Source organism: Vipera ursinii (genome assembly GCF_947247035.1).
Source record: "Vipera ursinii genome assembly, chromosome: 1".
Lineage (NCBI taxonomy): Eukaryota > Metazoa > Chordata > Lepidosauria > Squamata > Viperidae > Vipera > Vipera ursinii.
The window spans coordinates 275,580,369-275,599,768 of NC_139512.1; the positions used below are offsets into that span (position 1 = coordinate 275,580,369).

The window sequence follows — 19,400 nt, forward strand, 5'->3', positions numbered from 1 at the left end:
ACAGCGGAAAGAAGCAGGCAGGCAGGGGGCGGAGGAACGGAGACCCGGCGACATTTGGGAGGTTTGGGCGCCTCTCCAAATATCCCCAAACGTCGCCGGGTCTCCGTTCCTCTGTGCCCTGCCTGCCTGCTTCTTTCCACAGCGGAAAGAAGCAGGCAGGCAGGGGGCGGAGGAACGGAGACCCGGCGACATTTGGGAGGTTTGGGCGCCTCTCCAAATATCCCCAAACGTCGCCGGGTCTCCGTTCCTCTGTGCCCTGCCTGCCTGCTTCTTTCCACAGCGGAAAGAAGCAGGCAGGCAGGGGGCGGAGGAACGGAGACCCGGCGACGTTTGGGGAGGTTTGGGCGCCTCTCCAAATATCCCCAAACGTCGCCGGGTCTCCGTTCCTCTGTGCCCTGCCTGCCTGCTTCTTTCCACAGCGGAAAGAAGCAGGCAGGCAGGGGGCGGAGGAACGGAGACCCGGCGACGTTTGGGGAGGTTTGGGCGCCTCTCCAAATATCCCCAAACGTCGCCGGGTCTCCGTTCCTCTGTGCCCTGCCTGCCTGCTTCTTTCCACAGCGGAAAGAAGCAGGCAGGCAGGGGGCGGAGGAACGGAGACCCGGCGACATTTGGGGAGGTTTGGGCGCCTCTCCAAATATCCCCAAACGTCGCCGGGTCTCCGTTCCTCTGTGCCCTGCCTGCCTGCTTCTTTCCACAGCGGAAAGAAGCAGGCAGGCAGGGGGCGGAGGAACGGAGACCCGGCGACGTTTGGGGAGGTTTGGGCGCCTCTCCAAATATCCCCAAACATCGCCGGGTCTCCGTTCCTCTGTGCCCTGCCTGCCTGCTTCTTTCCACAGCGGAAAGAAGCAGGCAGGCAGGGGGCGGAGGAACGGAGACCCGGCGACGTTTGGGGAGGTTTGGGCGCCTCTCCAAATATCCCCAAACGTCGCCGGGTCTCCGTTCCTCTGTGCCCTGCCTGCCTGCTTCTTTCCACAGCAGAAAGAAGCAGGCAGGCAGGGGGCGGAGGAACGGAGACCCGGCGACGTTTGGGGAGGTTTGGGCGCCTCTCCAAATATCCCCAAACGTCGCCGGGTCTCCGTTCCTCTGTGCCCTGCCTGCCTGCTTCTTTCCACAGTAGAAAGAAGCAGGCAGGCAGGGGGCGGAGGAACGGAGACCCGGCGACGTTTGGGGAGGTTTGGGCGCCTCTCCAAATATCCCCAAACGTCGCCGGGTCTCCGTTCCTCCGCCCCCTGCCTGCCTGCTTCTTTCCGCTGTGGAAAGAAGCAGGCAGGCAGGGCGCAGAGGAACGGAGACCCGGCTTCGTTTGGGGAGGTTTGGGGAGGTGCGCGCGCACCTCCCCAAACCTCCCCAAACTTCGGCAGGTCTCCGGACGGCGGTGGCTTGGGAGAGGTGAGCGCGATCCCGGAAGCTCCAAAGCCTCGGCCGCGCACAAGTCCTCGGTAAGTTTTTTTGTTGACTGGAGTATAAGCCGAAGTGGAATTTTTCAGCCCAAAAAGTGGGCTGAAAAATTCGGCTTATACTCAAGTATATACGGTATGTGCTTTTTGTACTATATATTTTTGAAGTGCTAGCCACTTTCAAGACTACCGGTATTTATTTGTATGCCATCCATTCCCAAATGTTTTAGGTTAACAATCTGAACATAAAATATTTCTTCAAGATTACATAGGCAGACAGATAAATAGAAAGAATACAAAAATAAAAAAATGAAATTATGTGCCTGCAAATCCCACCTCCTATCATAGCACACTGTCCTCCTGTGCAAAGAGGAATAGGTAAGCCTTTACACCTTTCCTAAAATCAAGAAGGAACAATGCTGGCCAAAGGAGGGAGTTCCATAGAATAGGAGTAAGTACCAAAAACACTCACTTTGGAGGGCCCGTCAGATGCCCATTTCACAAAGGTAGGACCTGGAAGGAGTTAACCTTATTTGATCTAGTTCCGTGGTGGTGAACCTATGGCACACAGAGCCATCTCTGTGGGCATGTGCGCCATCGCCCTAGTCCTAGGCCTTCAGCTGGGTTTTATAAAACCTTTTCACTTTAGGCCTCTGCCGCCATGTGCAAAAAAAAGGTTCAATCAATCAATCAATTTCAACTTCTCGCGGGAAAAAAAAAGATCTCGCAAAGTTGGAATTGATTAATTAAGCTTTTTAGTCCCACCCAGTCTGCCGTTACCACCACAGCCATGCCCACCCAATGGGCCATGCCCACCCAATTGGCCACACCCACCCAATGGGCCACGCCCACGCGGCACATGATGATACGTAAGTGGGTTTTGGGTTGCAGTTTGGGCACTCAGTCTCTAAAAGATTTGCCATCACTGATCTAGTTGGATGGGCAGTCCTTTAGATAACCAAGTCTTGAATTACATTGGGCCTTAACAGTGACAATTAGCAGCAAGAATCATTCTTGGAAACTCTCTACTAACCAATGCATCCACGAAACCTGTGGATTCACATGAAGATACTGGACTGCCTAGTCCACTGCATTTTATACCAGCCGTAGCTTCTGAATGATCATTAAAGGACGCTCCAAGTTCTGGGAGGGTACCCCCATTCATTTCATTCTGCCTTAATGTGAACTGAAAACCTAGCCACCATAGTATGCATTTATATAAACCATGGCATAAACAAATTATGGCTTATACAAAAGAGGAAAACAATTATCACGAGCAATTTCTAAACCACACCATGGCAGCAATAAACAGGAGACATGTGTAACATTACAACCAAGTAATCACTATCTCTATTTTGGATATTAGAAGGAATAGAATAGGACTGGGTTTTGGAACTGGTTCAGGAAACCCTCAGAAAACATTTCTTTTTGGAATAGCATTTTACTTGAGTTGTTATTCTCAAAATCTGGACACAGCCACCTCTAAGGAAATCTTGTCTCCACAAAGTGTCACAATGAACCAAAATAGCGATTTCCCAGAGGTATGTCAACATTTATTGTTGCCACGAATGTGTGATTTCCTACAGATTGTACAAATAATTTAACAAAGAGTTTGATGCTCCTTTGGAATAGCCCCACAGGGCTTCCCGCTACTTAAGACCTCTGAAGAATTCTGACACATCACTGGGGTACTTGGAATTTATCTGAACATTTTCTCATCTATCACTCTTTCTCTTTTATTGATTTGCCTTCCTTTCGAATGCTGCCTTTAAATCTTTCTCACTCATCTTCACTGAAAATTTATATCCCACAATTATAAATGCTTCTTATTACTAAGTTTACTTTTCAGTATTTTTGGAGCTTATCCAACAACCTTCATGAATACTCTGTGAAATTAGAATATGTCTGAGTCTCCATGCTAACGGCTTTGTGAATAGCTGAATGAAGCTTCAAACACTTATTTGCAAAAAAAAAATGCAAAAAGAATGAACAGACTGACCTCTGGCTTTGGAACAAAAGCTTGACCTGGAATTGTAAAACCTTTGTGAACAGTGCACAGGTGCTGAGACATTATAGCAAGCCTGCTTCGCTGTCTGGATTTTGCACTAGCTGTGAGTCTCTGTAGAAGAAAAATGTTTTTGTAAATGAATGCAAGCATTATTGTAGCACAACCAAACTAAAGTGTTCTTAAGAGCAGCCTGTTAACTAAAATACCAAATAGTTTACAAATCTTTTTACAGCTATCAGTAATAGAATCACACTTATTGCCGTAACAATTAATGGAAGGTCTAAATTTTACTGATGGTAACATTTCTCTTATAAGTAAAACAGGCCTGAAGTAAAAGAAAGCAAATACAATTTTACTGCCATTATATTTCTATACTTTTGGGGTTCAAAAAAATCATAGCGACCTAAACACAGTATTTCAATAAATTCCACAAATAAATTTTTTTATATATTTCTGTAGCATTTGGAAACATATTCAAGAGGACTTATCTCTGAGTGTATTATAGAAAAATAAAAAAATGAAGAAAACATTTTAATCCAGTTTATAAATCATAATGAATGCTCTATTTTTTTTTAACTTACAAATGCTCATAAGTAAAGCAAAGGGAATTCTAAGACCAGGAAGAATTATACTTTAGCCTACATTGTCTTTTAGAATAGATACATTATTGTAGTCTCTATATAACATGCAGATTTAGCTTCATTAATCTATAATTCAATGGCCTATAAAGTATATGTTTTGGAATATACGTGTTTGGATATATCAATACATGAACAATTTTATTTTTATAACTTTCTGCCCTAACCTTACAAGTCAGTCTAGCAGCTGCTAAGTTTCACACAAAATGCAAGTGTGCATTATAATTATTATTATTATAAGCAAGCCTAATACCAAAATAGATTGCTATTGAAAATGCTACATAACCTATCTTTGAAAAACGTTTAGAAGTTTAACCCAATATTAGGATTCTATATATATTCTAATCCAATATTGCGTTTCTAGAGTCAGCTTAAAATGCTGGTTCCTGCTTAAATCACAAGCTTGGTTCAATGTTTTAGCAAGCATTGTTCCTACTTAAAGTTTCTTAGCTGTCTAACAAAAGTAAAGCCTTCCCAGTGTAAACTAGGATTATGTAATGATTTCCATGGAAAAAATAAAGTCTCAGAAAAAAATAATCTATTTCTTACTGAAAGCTTTCTGGGGTGGCCAAATTTGTCTAGGAGTATTCTTTTTCCTTTCTTGAACTAATGATTGGCCACTGTTGAATTATTACCACTGTTTATTATCACTTTTTCTGAAGCTATGTTGATCTGTTTTGTCTTAGGTAGTGCTCACACTGACTAAACATCTTCAGTTTAGAATGGGAAGCCACTTTAAAATTTGCAAAGATACATGCGATAAAGTGTTTTGAATTCTCAAAAGCGAGGCTCTAATACAGGATAAATTGGAACTACATATTACTATTGTGTTTTAGAAGCAGTGATATCATTGAGGCTTCCAATTTTTTTTTCTACCCACTTCACAATGGTGATAATTCAGCAGTCTATGATTATTCTAAGATCTTTTTAAAACTGTCAGATATCTTCAGAGTTACTGTCTTAGGGTAATTTGTCAAATGTATTACTAAAATCAACCTATATAGCATTTTAAAAATATATATTTTATTGATTTTTAACATAAACACCATAATATTTAATAAACAGTGTGTTGTCTGGGCTTATATTGATAAAGTAATCACTAACAATCAGTTTTATATTCCAAAATCCACATAATAGCTTTGCTTGATTTCCTCTTCTTCCAATAATATTCTCTTTGCCAACCTTGAATTAATACAATACTTATTAATTCAATAGGTAACAATTTAAATATAATTTTTTTCTGAAATTTCTACGAAGAATAATCACATCAACACCATGCTTCTTTTCTGTCTAGTCATCTTGGTTGTCCTGTCATGAATCCGGTTTACAATTCTTATTTAAATTTGTTTTTCCTACAATGTTCAAAACATTCTTACTGGCTAAAAATTTCTCAAGGTTAATTACATTTACGTATTTAAATTTATTTTCATATCTTAAAAAGTAAATCAAAAAAGACACCAAAGAAAAAGAAAAAGAAAGGAGAAGAAAAAAGAGAAAAAAAGGAAGAAAAGAAATAAAAATATACTACTTAAAATACATATCCCTCTTAAACTAGTATATATTTATTTCCAATTTTTTCTGTTCTTTTTACTCATAATTAAACCTGTGTTTAATCTTCAGATGTTCCATTTAATAAATCCAATCATCTAATTTTTTAACTCTATTCAAAACATTTTTAGTTATCTATTAAAATTTTCTTAAGATCAATTATATTTAAATATCTAAAACATTTCCTTTATATTAACCATCCCAAACATTTTTATATTTCCCCATATAAAAAACAAACTAAAAAAAGAGAAAAAGAAAGAAAAAATGCTATCTTACTTGTATTCATCCCTCTTAAATTAAAATCTATTTCTTCAACCACATTCAAGCAAATGTTTATTTTTTAAGTGTTCCCTCTGATACGCCGCATCATCTAATTCCTTAATTCTCACTTTAGCCCTCTCCTTTTGCCAAATATCTTTCCCAATCAATCTCTTCTGTTGAATCAGTCTTTCCATAATCTTGTAGATGTTGTTGTAAATATAAGAAACGAATCAAACATCATGTCTTTGTATAGAGATTTTTCCCCTTTATATTCACTGAAGATTTCTCTCATCATATTTTGTCTCCCCATTTCTTGTAGTACTCCCAACAGCTCTGGAATCCATCTTGTGAAATCTTTTTCCTTGTCCTCAAACTTATTTTGTGGTCTTAGAATTTTCTTTTCCATGTCCACAGTTTCTTGTAAGTTCTTCTTCATTTGAGTCTCCATTTCTAAATTTCTTTCCACTAGTTTATATTCAGTTGTCTGCTTTACATGACCACTCTCTTTTTTTGTTTTCTGATCATTTATTTGTTGTGACGTTAAATTAAAAATGCATTCATTTAAGTTTTCAAATTCATTTTTAATTTCCTCATGGTTTGAAATTAGTGTCATTTGTAATTGTTTGTAACATAACATACATTTCCTCCTGGAAAGTATTTATTTTTTCTTGGTACATTCTTTCTGAAGACCTCTGATGCTCCATAATAACCAAAAATCCTTTCTCTTCCAATTGCTTTAAAGTAACAGTTTTAAAAGTATTTATAGTCCAGGAAGGTCAATTTTTTTCTAAGTTACCGGTATATAGTTCTTACTTTGTAGATAGACCACAGTGTTCTCTTTTTTATTATTATTACAGCTGTTCTTTGTTTAGTTAAGGCTTTGAAGGTCAGAATATCAGGTTTTTTCTGGGCTGTATATTTAGGGCAGTATTTCCATCCACCACTAGATGTCAGCACTAGTTCATCTTTTAATTTTCAAAACAAATAAGCCTTTTAGCTCCGTCAATAATCTTTTGCCAGGAAATGCTTAATAAATTCCATTGATTTCACATTTTCCAGGTTTAAATCTTATATTAATTTTATTTCTGTATCTTTATTCCCCATAAATTTGGGGAACTGGCTCTTTGAGCTCTCTGGCCCAGGCTGAGAATTTTAACTGGGGTTTTATTTTCAGGGATAATTTAATCTTTTATTTGTCTTTTAACTTTGTATTTTGTATTGGTATGATTTTAAAATGCCCTGTAAACCGCCCTGAGTCCTTCGGGAAAGGGCGGTATATAAATCTAATAAAATAAAATAAATAAAATAAATAAATTTAATTCACCACTTCCATTTAGAGAGAACTGGAGCAACCCCCCCCCACTTTTGGAGGATTTTTACTTCTGGGTTTCGTTTTGTTTTTCAGGGAATCAGTCAGGTAGAAGAGAGAATCAATACTCTTACGCAGTTCAATCACACTGTTTACGGTCATGCTTTTTGGCTTCAGCTGCATGTAGCTTGGACTAGACTCACGAATGAAGCTAGCCTTTCTTCTGTCAGTTTCTGGAGGGCTTTCCCCGGATGTCCGGATCGACTGTCTCCCCATGATTGTCGGGGCTTCCCTCCTTCCTTGCCACCTCTCCAGGGTGGCTTTGGGCCCATTTAGGGTCCCCAGAGAGAAATCAACCATAGGGCGCGGAGCCCTGCAATCCCTCGACTGCTGCGCTAACTGCACAAAACCAGAAGCCCCCTATATAGCATTTTTATAACCTACCAAGATTATATTATTATTATTATTATTATTATTATTATTATTATTATTATTATTATTATTATCAACATTATTAATCATCGCACAGTCAGCCAGATGTTCAGACTGGATTTGAAATTTTTGTCTAACTATCGAGTCCTTACAAAGGGATCGGCAGATCTGGATGTTTATTATTATTGTTACTGTTGTTAAGATAAGGTTAATCTGGCAAGATTTATTCTTCAGAAATCCATATTAATGTTTGGCAACTATCACACTTTTAAAGACGTTTACACACTGACTTTTTTATAATTTGCTTTAAAGAACCTTCTACAAATTGACTGGTCAAATTGGCCTACACTTTCCCAAATTCTCTTTTTCAGCTTTTTGAAGATATGCACAGTCTCTCCTTTAGTCATCAGGTATATTAGGCATTCTACAGGATGAGCAGATGTTCAAACAAACATCAGCAAATTGTTTTAATTCCCTATCAAACATAATTCAAGCTATTCTAGCCATGTGAACTTGTTCAAATGTAAAAATAAAGTCAGGTAATAGGAAGCTTGAACTTCAATCCTGCCCATTCATCCTATTTTTACTGAGGCCAAGTGAAACATATTTCTTGTTGAAGAAAATGAAACAATTAAAGAATTGAGTAGCTTTCTCTTTTCTCTGTTAGTTTTGCCATCTTTATTAACCATCTGGAATATTGGTATTTTTAATTTCCCATTAGACTGAACATATTTGTTCTTCTTTCGCTTTCTTTGCAACCTCAGTTCACTGCGGGCTTTAGCATTCCTGACATCACGTCTACAATTCTCAGTTACTGTTAGCCGTATAAAGTAGACCAGACTAAGAAACCAATGCCATATATATCTAAAGCTATTTCTTTTTGTACAAGTTTTATTAATTTTTTAATATTTACATTCAAATATTTATGAAGCAATACAGTGGTTGGATAATCAAAAGTAAACAATAGCAAATAAGTTATTTCTAAATAGCTCAGGTTGCATCAACAAGGATTCCCTCTCCGATTCCCTTATTTATAACATAGTCAAATTAATCAATTTAATACATTTCTAAAGCTATTTTTAACGGAACATCTTTAATGACAGAATCTTGCAAGTCAGAATGTGCTTTCCCCCCCTCTCTCACTTTAATCTCCATGTGAACTAGGGAGGGGCTTTTCTCCAATTAGTTTCTTGGAGTGGACTTGGAATTGTCTGAACGTTGCTTTTCTTCCTGTCCTTCAAGGCTACTGTTGTTGCTTAATGGCAAGTCTATTGCTAAACGATGTGGTTGTTAAACAAGTACCGTATAGGTTTAGGTTTAGGTTTTAGGTTTTATTTAATTTGTATACCGCCCTTCTCCCTAGGGACTCAGGGCGGTATATACTTGAGTATAAGCCGAATTTTTCAGCCCACTTTTTGGGCTGAAAAATTCCACTTCGGCTTATACTCCAGTCAACAAAAAAAACTTACCGAGGACTTGTGCGCGGCCGAGGCTTTGGTGCTTCCGGGATCGCGCGCACCTCTCCCAAGCCACCGCCGTCCGGAGACCTGCCGAAGTTTGGGGAGGTTTGGGGAGGTGCGCGCGCACCTCCCCAAACCTCCCCAAACGTCGGCAGGTCTCCGGACCTCCGCGCCCTGCCTGCCTGCTTCTTTCCGCTGCGGAAAAAAGCAGGCAGGCAGGGCGCGGAGGTCCGGAGACCTGCCGACGTTTGGAGAGGTTTGGGGAGGTGCCCAAACCTCCCCAAACGTCGGCAGGTCTCCGGACCTCCGCGCCCTGCCTGCCTGCTTCTTTCCGCTGCGGAAAGAAGCAGGCAGGCAGGGCGCGGAGGTCCGGAGACCTGCCGATGTTTGGGGAGGTTTGGGGACGTCGGCAGGTCTCCGGACCTCCGCGCCCTGCCTGCCTGCTTCTTTCCGCTGCGGAAAGAAGCAGGCAGGCAGGGTGCGGAGGTCCGGAGACCTCCCGACGTTTGGGGAGCTTTGGGGACGTCGGCAGGTCTCCGGACCTCCGCGCCCTGCCTGCCTGCTTCTTTCCGCTGCGGAAAGAAGCAGGCAGGCAGGGCGCGGAGGTCCGGAGACCTGCCGACGTTTGGGGAGGTTTGGGGAGGTGCGCGCGCACCTCCCCAAACCTCTTCAAACTTCGGCAGGTCTCCGGACGGCGGCGGCTTGGGAGAGGTGCGCGCGATCCTGGAAGCACCGAAGCCTCGGCCGCGCGCAAGTCCTCGGTAAGCTCTGGGCGGTCACTTGCTTTGCGTCTCCTGAGGGAAGGGGGGGGGCGACTGGAACGGGCGTGTTTCCTCGCCTGCTGGGCGCCGCGATTTGCCCGAGGAACGCGCGGGCCCCGAATGGCAGCGTGGAGCGAGGAAGCGGACAGCCAGGGCTTCCCCGAGAGCCGTGGCCACACAGGGTATTCCTGTGTATTCAGGCTTGCAAAATGGCGGATCGAGCCTCTGCTGGCGGCAGAGGCTTGCAGAGCGCGGATCGGCTTATACTCGAGTCAATAACTTTTTCCAGTTTTTGGGGGTGAAATTGGGGGTCTCGGCTTATACTCGAGTCGGCTTATACTCAAGTATATACGGTAATCATATGATCGTGACTTGTGATGTTAGTGCAGCTTCTCCACTGGCTGACAGAAACCAGTTGTGAAGCATGCAAATGGCAATCACAGGACTGCGGGTCACTGAAAGTCTTAAAATACTTACCAGTTGCAAAGGGCTGAATCTCGATCACCCTCTGCAATGGCCATAAGTGCAAGGACCAGTCATAAGGTTACTTTTTTCAGCACTATTGTAACTTTGAATGGTTGCTAAACAGGGCAGTCTTTAAGCAAAAACTACCTGTACCTCATGGAATGTGATAACAAAAAATAACAGTAACACAAACAAGTCCAAGAAAGAAAAGAAAAATTAAAAAGGAACAATAATTACTAATCTATGTAAAAGATAATCAAAATGGATGAGTTGGGAAAAGCCAGACCTTGAAAAATAAAATAAAAATGAAGTCAAAATAGTAATATAGTAATAGAAAATCAGATATATCTAAAACCTATAGATATGTCTAAGAAATGAGGAGCCATTAAAAATAACCATAACATAATGACTAGTTTATATAGTCCTTGAGGCAGCTCAGATAGCACTAAGAAGTATTTAAACATTAGAAAGATCTCTGCAATAACTATGAAGACAAATTTATTCTATTATCATGATTGTGTCACTGTTTTTATATCCGTCTTATTAGTTAATATAAGAAACAAACCAACTGTGCTATTTTGCATCCCGTTTGAACTACATTATATGCAAAAAACACTATAATCTTCATGTCACATATGAGAAAACCTAAAAGCAAGTACAGCTGGCTTTTGCTATATAAAGCAGACTGAACTTATGTTCTTAAGTCTCTCCTTTTCCGCCTAAATGCCAAGAGGCTGCTCTTCTCCTTTTCCAACCTGTTTAGCTCTAAAATCCTCATCCATCAGCCATACCACTAAGCTTAGAATAGCAGCTCACACTACCAATTATTTCAGAAAACTGAACTGAAATGACAGAAACTACAGGAACCCAGTTTTGATAAAAGGGCTTTTGTCTCCCTACTGCGCCATCTGCAGAGGTTGGCACAGATGATCACTAAAACTCAACTAGAACATTAGGAAAGAAACTGAACATTGCAACACACATTACAAAAGGCACACTTAAAAAAAAAGATTCAGGACCCCGTCTTACTGCGATAGAGCACCTTTTGTTACTGAATTAGTTAGGGAGGAAGAAATCAGTTCAGATGTGCGTTAAAATGCTCCGAGAGATTCTTCTGAAATGCTGCTATTTTTCAACCACATTTCTGGCATCAATTCAGAGAATTCGCAACAGCAGGTTGTTTTGTTTTTGGGTTTTTTTTTCATTTTCCAGAGCACTGGTAGATCTTCTGTCTTGTTAGGCGCAGGGGATAGAAAAAAATTCCATCCTTACTGATTCAAAGTCCTATTCGCACAGAACTGTGGACTAATGTAAGTACCCTTTATGTCATGATTATCTTTATCAGAAAATTTTCCTTTATTGGTACCTTGTTTTGTGTAGCATGTTGAAAGTGTGTAAACCAACCAATGTCACAAAATCATTTTGACCATTCCTACACATACAAGTCAATGAAACATTCCGCACAGTGTTAAAATAGAATAATGTACAGCCAAGGCTAATGTTGTGCTTCAGTGTCAGCCTGTGCTCCCAGCAGCTGAGTCTGAGGAATCTGAGGAGGAGGAGGAGGGGTTTGGAGAACCTTCAGTGTCAGAGGGAAGCTCTAATGCACTGCAGGACTCTCAGCCTGGCCCCTCCAGTCATGTTCCTAATGAGGCTCAGCTGTGTAAGGAGGAGGTGTCGGACTCAGAGAAGTTGCAGCTGAATCTGTTCAGAGATGCTAGAAGGAGAAGGCAATCCAGCAGAGCAGAGCAGAGCAAATCTATGAGGCAACTCAGTGAAAGGAGGAGAAGGCATTGAGAAGCCACTGCTTGGGACAGATAATAAAAGGGGAAGGTGTGGGTGGTGCTGGTTGCTGAAGGCAACCGTTCAGAGATATTCAAAAAGAATCCTGGTCCGTTTTTGCTAATCTGTTTGACTCTTGTTGGATGTTTTGAATCATGTATTTTTGGTTGAAGAAAATATTCTGCTGCTTTTTTGTTTGAAAGACTTTATTATTTGGAACTGTAAATAAATTTGGGTTGGGTTTTTTCCAGCCTATTGATTGTTAAAAGGAAAAAGGGGTTGTCCCTGACACACAAACAGGGCCGGTCGTAGGCTGGAACAGAACAGCTAGTAACAGTGTTGCAATTACTGAATGGCTATTGATGCGTAATTAAAATTTATGTCGTGCTGATGGTCAGTACAAACATACGTAGTCCTCGACTTACAGTACATCCATTCATTTAGCAACTGGTCAAAGTTACCAGGCATTGAAAAAAAACCTGGTCCTTGCAATTACAACCGTCATAGCATCCTCACAGTCATGTGATCAAAATTTGGGCGCTTGGCAACCAGCATGTATTTGCAACAACTGCAACATTCTGGGGTCATGTGATTGCCATTTGTGACCTTCCCAGCCAGCTTCTGTCAATGGGTGAAGCTGCATTCACTTAAGTACTACATTATTTATTTCAGGGGTCCCCAACCCCTGGTCCACAGACCAGTACCGGGCTGCGGCATGCCAGCAACCGGTCTGCACAAACAAGCAAAGCTCCATCCATGGGATGCAGGCAGCACACAAAACCACACCCCCTCCGGTCCACAGAAAAACCTCTCTTCACAGAACCGGTCCATGGTGCCCAAAAGGTTGGGGACTTCTGATTTATTTAACTACTGCAGTGATTCACTTAACAACCATGGCAAAAAAAGGTCCTAAAATTGGGTGCAACTCACTTAACAATCACTTTGCTTGGGAACAATTCTGGTCCTAATTGTGGCTGTAAGGCAAACACTCCTTGTATAATGATGAAGAAATGATGAAAGTCATGTCATGATATCACAACAAAAATTCAAATAACTTTTTGAACTTTCATCCCAATACAAGTACCTTAATACAAGTGCAATAATTAGATACAGGTTTCATCATTTCCTGCCCCTTCAGTTACCTATTCTAGTCCTGTCTTATGTATGAAAGTCATCTGGTTGACTTTGGGCTAGTAACTTTGGGCTAGTCAAGTATGCAGTTGTCACATGCATACCCTATTGTCTTGGAGGGATCTTCTACTATCCCTGGGGAAAACCGGAAATACATAGGACTTGCAGGTTGAAAAGAATCAGTCCTGCTGCTACAAACAAAACAATTTCTTTAAACACAGGGATTCTTGCTATATGGTAGAGCAGTAACAATCCATTCTCTAAGCCCGCAAATGTATTACTGCTTCCCCATTATACAAATGGACCAAACTATATGAACCAATTAAACTTAATAATTCTTAATGTGCAAATTGCTGATATTTATTGTTAAATAATTGTATAATAATTCAATAAACAAACTCACCTCTGCAACTTCTTTCTGAAAGGTCAGGGTCATCCGTACCCTACCATAACTAAAAGGCCCATCTCGATTAGATATATTCTCAAGCCACTGGATTATTAGTGGAGTTGAGACACTGAAAGGAAGGTTTCCAATGATATGTATGTCTGGAGGATCTTAAAAAGTCAAAACAGAGAATAAAAGGATATGTGTATACACACACATATATATACACACACACTACTTTCACTATATATTCCAATATGACACAATTTTTAAAATTACTAGATCATTCTCAAGTTCCATTTTTTTATTAGTTTATCATAATATACAATACAGAAATACAAAGAAAAATGAACCAATGGGAAAAAAGGGAAGGAGAAGGGAAAGAGGAAAAAGTATAGGATAAAAGGGAAAAGAAAAAGAAAAGCATTGACTTCTTTTGGGTGCAGTAGAATAAGCTAATAACATACCTCAACTTTTTACTTTTACATAATAATATATACTAGCCATTTCTATAACAAGAAGTCTATCTAATTAGCAAAACTGAAAACCAAAGTTTCATTTTTTTTTCCACCTGAAGCACAAAGTTCAGAAGCGGTTTCCAAATAGAAACAAAATTAATTGTACTTTTGTTTACTCAAAACAGTCAATTTAAGCCATCTTTTCTAACTGTATCAACTTTTGCAGCCATTCATCCATTGTGGGAATCAAAGTATCCTTCCATTTTTATGCATAGAGTATTCTTGCTGCTGTCAGCATTTATAATACCAAAGTTCCAAATTTTGTTCAAGTTCTCTGTCCAATAAGCCCAAAAGAAAAGTCTCTCATTTTATCTTTATATTCAATTATGAATATAAAGATAAAACCAGAGATTACTAAATCATTCTAAAACTAAATAAATTTGTGCATATTAAATTGTCATGAACCTATGACTGTCTGCTATTTTGCTGTCTTCAGAATAGAAGATATAATTTTAATTATCCTTTTCTGTTCTATAGGTATTACAAGCAGAAAGGTAGAAAGTCTCCTAACAACTTTTAGATTTATTTAAAAGGCATAACACTGAATCTTTTGCTGATCTGACCATCATATCTATGACTGAATGGAATTTTCAACATCCTTTACCTTAGGGAAGTAAAACAGACAGTGAAAGAGAAAGTCTGTGATGACTTATTTGCAAGGACAGAGATTTTGGTCATATGGGATCCCTGTCATTTTTGTCCCAAGGCATTAACTGAAAGTTTTCAACATTTGTTCTCTTCTCAAACTGAATCTTCCTTCAAATAGGTCTCCAGACATAACTGAAAAACAATGGTGCATTTTTTGTTGACCTAAGCTGGTAAAATTAACTTTGGAAAAAAATTCCTGTATCTAGATTTTGACCTCATGTTTGGCATTTATCCTATCCAAATGTGCAAAGTCTCTGTACCAATAGCATAAAAGGCTTTGACAGGAACTCATAGTTAATTGCTGTTGTAGGCACAGCATATGAAGGCAATATTTTAGTAAGTAACTGATAACTTCTTGATAAATGTCCTATAAATAGTGTTTGTTCTAATCTTAGAAAACAAGCAGATATGCCACTTAGGCACCCCAGAATGAATTTTAAAACATGATTCTGAATACTTTTTAAGTTGCTAGTGAAATTCATTGCACAGAGTTGTGATCCACACAATACTTGGAGTGAAATTTTAGAATTTATTAACTTGGTAACAGCAGTCACTTGTGCCATTAGCTGTACTTAGGGAAAAATATATCACATGGATCATTACAGGTTACTAGCAAATTTAAGACATAAAACATACAAATTAACTTTCACTCATATCACTATATTGCTATAGTAATCTCATGTAGTAAATTCATTTTAAGAAGTATTCTTAATATTTGTATTTGTAGCATACTGACCATCTTCCCAGTTCTTTGAAAGATGTTTGGGAAAAGCTTCAGTGAATGTGTATGTTAAAATATCCTCATTGACAATACGAACTTTTCCTGGAGCTGCTTCAGACAGCATCTAATATTTTTGAAAAAAGAAAAAAATATTAAAAAGAGATTTAATTGCCTTTCAAAAATCTGCTAAAAATTGAATTATTTTTAGCATCTGTAAGGCAAGAACTTAAACATTTGGGATTCCATTTAATTATCTTATCACCAAATGTGCCAAAAAGAAAGCTAAATAAATGCTAACCTGTACAAATATAAAGAATACAAAGGCAACAATATTAAAATTATTAATTTTAAGTTTAAAATCATTGTTTCCTATAAAAACTGAAACAGAATTAACTTAAGTGATTATAAATTCAATCTTGTTTTTATCATTTAAGCCTATTTATCACTTTCTGGAAGGTAATTTAAGTAGTTCACCACATTGATAAACAGCTCCAAATATTTCCAGAAGACCACAAAGTTCAGCTGAGACCAACCTCACTAGTATATACTACTATAACTAGTTATTAAAATATAGTACAATTTAACCTGTAAAAGGTAATTATCAATAGTAGCATTTTGGACAATATTTGGGTACCTGAAGTCCTGGAATAAAACGAGAATCTTTTTCAATTAATAACAATTCTGCAACACCAGAGTTTAAAATGGATCTACTGATTCCTCCTGGCCCAGGGCCTACTTCACACACATATGCATTCTTCAGATTGCCAGCGGTCTTTACTATTTTATCTGCAAAAAAGAGCATAGAGATTTGATTTCACAAGCAGAGAAAACTTAAACAATGCTATCACTTCAAAATAGTCATTCATCACTGCATCATTAAATCAAGTAAACTGAACAAATTAATGTACAGCACAGTAGTGCAAACTATGATAATTTACATTTACTTCGTTTCAGATTAAAAGTTTACTATATTACAACAGTATATATGGCCTCTGCATTCCAAAAGCTAGTTCTTTCAAAAAGTTAAAAGTTAAAAAGTGGTATGTCCTTCCACAGTTTTTTTTTTGTCATATTAACAATGTACTTTATTTTGCTGATTATGTGAGACAATCAAGTGGATTAATTCAGATAAACGAACTGGAATAACAAAATAAAGCACAGATACATACGGGCACTCTACATATTCATATTCAGAAAGGAAAAAAAAGTTAAGGTTAAGAAAAAAACTGAAAAAAGGCCAAATTTATTTCATATCCAAAATCTGGATGGAAAGTCAATTCTATAAAATGGATTGGAAAGAAGAAATGAACAAATGTAAAAGATTTGTCAAATTTGTACATTTGGCATCTACAAATCATGTGACGGTCGTACTTTCACTTTTGCAGTCAATAAAATTTAAGCCCCAAAAAAAGTGTGTGTTGTGGGGGGGGGGGGGAGACCCAAAGGAGGGAAGTAGATAAGCCCATATTCTGTAGTGAGCTGTGTGGTTTAACCTACTTTTTTGAACAAGCTGGCCTGGCCTGATGGGATGGTGTTGGGTTGTATTAATCTGTTTTAATCTATTTTTAATGTGTTTTAACTTATTCATGGCATTTGTTTAACCGTTTTTAATTTTTGTATCTTGTTTTTTAATATGTATTGCCCTGTTCACCGCCCTGAGTCTTCCGGGAGAAGGGCGGTATACAAATAAAATTAATAATAATAATAATTAATAATTATTATTATTATTATTAATATAATAATAATAATAATAATAATAATAATAATAATAATAATAATAATAATAATAATAATAATAATAATAATAATGAGTGCACATTTTCTACACCGTCTAATTCTGTATTTCCACTTTTACTAGTACAGCCACTTTGCCAACTGAAAAACAACCAAGCAACTGAGATAAAGAAGAGTAGCTTGTCAAATGGCTGGACTACAACTCCCAGCGTCCCCGTCCAGTACAGGGATGATAGAAATGGTATTCCAGCGTATCCAGAGAGCCCCATGATGGAGGGGGGGGGGAAATGTTGGAGAGGTGGGGGGGAAACGTCCTTTCGCAGGTCAGCAAGTCAGCCAATCGCCCCTCCAAAGACGAACCCCGTTTAAGCACCCAAGACGGCGAACCTGTGAGGCGCAGATCCAACAGAAAGTTCTGAGACAGCTGCTTCGTAGCTTTCAGTTGAAACAGTTTAATTATCTCTCTAATGGTAGGAAGGACCGGCAGGCGGAAAGTAGCCACCTTCCCCGAGCCCGCCATGGCCGAGCGCGGCGCTCGGCTTACCCTGGCCTCGGAGACGCGGCTAGACCCAGAGCGCCCTTGCGCAGGCGGCGAAGCATTGTGGGCCAGCTGACTACAAAGAGCGCCTGCTCAACCGACGGCGCAGGCGGACTTCGTAGCCTCCAAGCTTCACTCTGAGGACCCCGGAGAGTCAGGCGGAGCTCCTCCCCCTTTTCTGACGCAGATTTACAATTAGGAGGGGGGAAAAAACACGTAAATAAAGGAGAGATGAGAAGTTAGCGCTTAAAGTCCCACTTCGTGGCGCGTGTCTTCCTAGCCCAGGGGTAGGCAACCTCGGCTCTTTTATGACTCATGGACTTCAACTCCCAGAATTCCTGAGTCAGCTATGCTGGCTCAGGAATTCTGGGAGTTGAAGTCCATGAGTCATAAAAGAGCCGAGGTTGCCTACCCCTCTCCTAGCCTCTGGGAAAGCCACGAGAGCGCGCAGTGGGTGCTTTAACTCTGAAGTGTGTGTGTGGTGGTGGTGGGGAGGTTGCAGTGACCATCAGATGAAATGAGTGCAACCTTAGGATATCAGAAATTAAAACAGGTGAAAGAACGAGGCAGGTTACTTTGAGGTTAGCGGGAGATGAGTAACGGAGAAGATACCTGTATTCACCCAAGACGCTGCAATTAAAAGCATTTTTTAAAAGTTGCTTGTTTCCAATCCCATAAACTCTTACCCAGATTCAGAGAATAGATTTAAAGCAATAGAAGGGAGTATAATGCTTTTTTCCCCCCATTTCGGCAGGAAGCATTAGATGCGAATTCCTACATTTAATTTCAGTGAGAAAGAAGCAAGGAATCATTGTACAGCAAAGGTTCTGCTCCTTTGTTGTTATTATAAAAGAACAGTAGAGTAATCTTTTGCCATTCTGGAGGATTTGTTCTCAAAAATATTCAAACCTTGATGAATTTGAGAGCTGGTTTGCTGTAGTGGTTGAAACTAAATGTTGCATACTAACATTCTCCTTGCCGCAGAAGAACAAGGAAACTCCTCGCGGCCGCATTTGACAGTTGACAGCTGTCAAAAGGCCGCCAGAACCAAACACGCATGCGCGCCAGCAGCCGCTGACACTGACAGCTGTCAGATGCCGCGCAGGCGCATTAACCAACAGACTGACAGCCGCGAGCTGTCAGAATGGCGCCCGGGGATGCACGCGCTACTCAGCTGGTGCGGCAGCCAGCTGACGGATTCCCTTCGGCCGAGCTGCGCATGCGCGATCACCAGGGAGCTGTCAAAGCTGCCAGCTGGCCATTGGATGCGGGTCTCGCGGCGGGAGAATACGAGTTCCTGATTTGTTGTTGACATTTATAGTTTACTATATAAAGGCATGTTTTGCCGCTGTCAGCTCGTCCGGAGCTGAAGCGAATAAATCATTGAACCCAAGCCGTCTCCTCTCTCTCTCTGATTACCGTCTGGGCTATTGCACTGGCGACGAAGGTGGGATCCCGGTACCGCAGAGCTGGTCACTGAGCTAAGTCACGGCCAGAAGGAGCTCGTCCTCCCAGCCGCTCAAGTCACTGCTGAAGTCACTGGCTGAGGGCAGGACACCCTTCTACTCGCTTGTACGGTACCGCGGACCCACTTATTATGGCCAATCTCGGACATATCAGAGAGTTCGACATCCGATATCCTGAAGGATGGGAGTTGAACTGGG

At 40.2% G+C, this 19,400-nt stretch overlaps 1 protein-coding gene across 1 annotated transcript in view; it reads right to left on the reverse strand.

The window, feature by feature from the left end:
• Positions 1-17,789, reverse strand: part of TFB1M (transcription factor B1, mitochondrial) — a 38,829-nt gene extending 21,040 nt beyond the window's left edge. Inside the window, exons 1-5 of the mRNA XM_083348124.1 lie at positions 17,586-17,789; positions 16,099-16,250; positions 15,480-15,588; positions 13,596-13,747; positions 3,397-3,516 (exon numbers count right to left, since the gene is read on the reverse strand). Of these exons, the coding sequence (XP_083204250.1) occupies positions 3,397-3,516; positions 13,596-13,747; positions 15,480-15,588; positions 16,099-16,250; positions 17,586-17,718 (666 nt within the window). The 5' untranslated portion in view covers positions 17,719-17,789. The remainder of the gene's footprint in view (positions 1-3,396; positions 3,517-13,595; positions 13,748-15,479; positions 15,589-16,098; positions 16,251-17,585) is intronic.
• Positions 17,790-19,400: the final 1,611 nt, after the last annotated feature.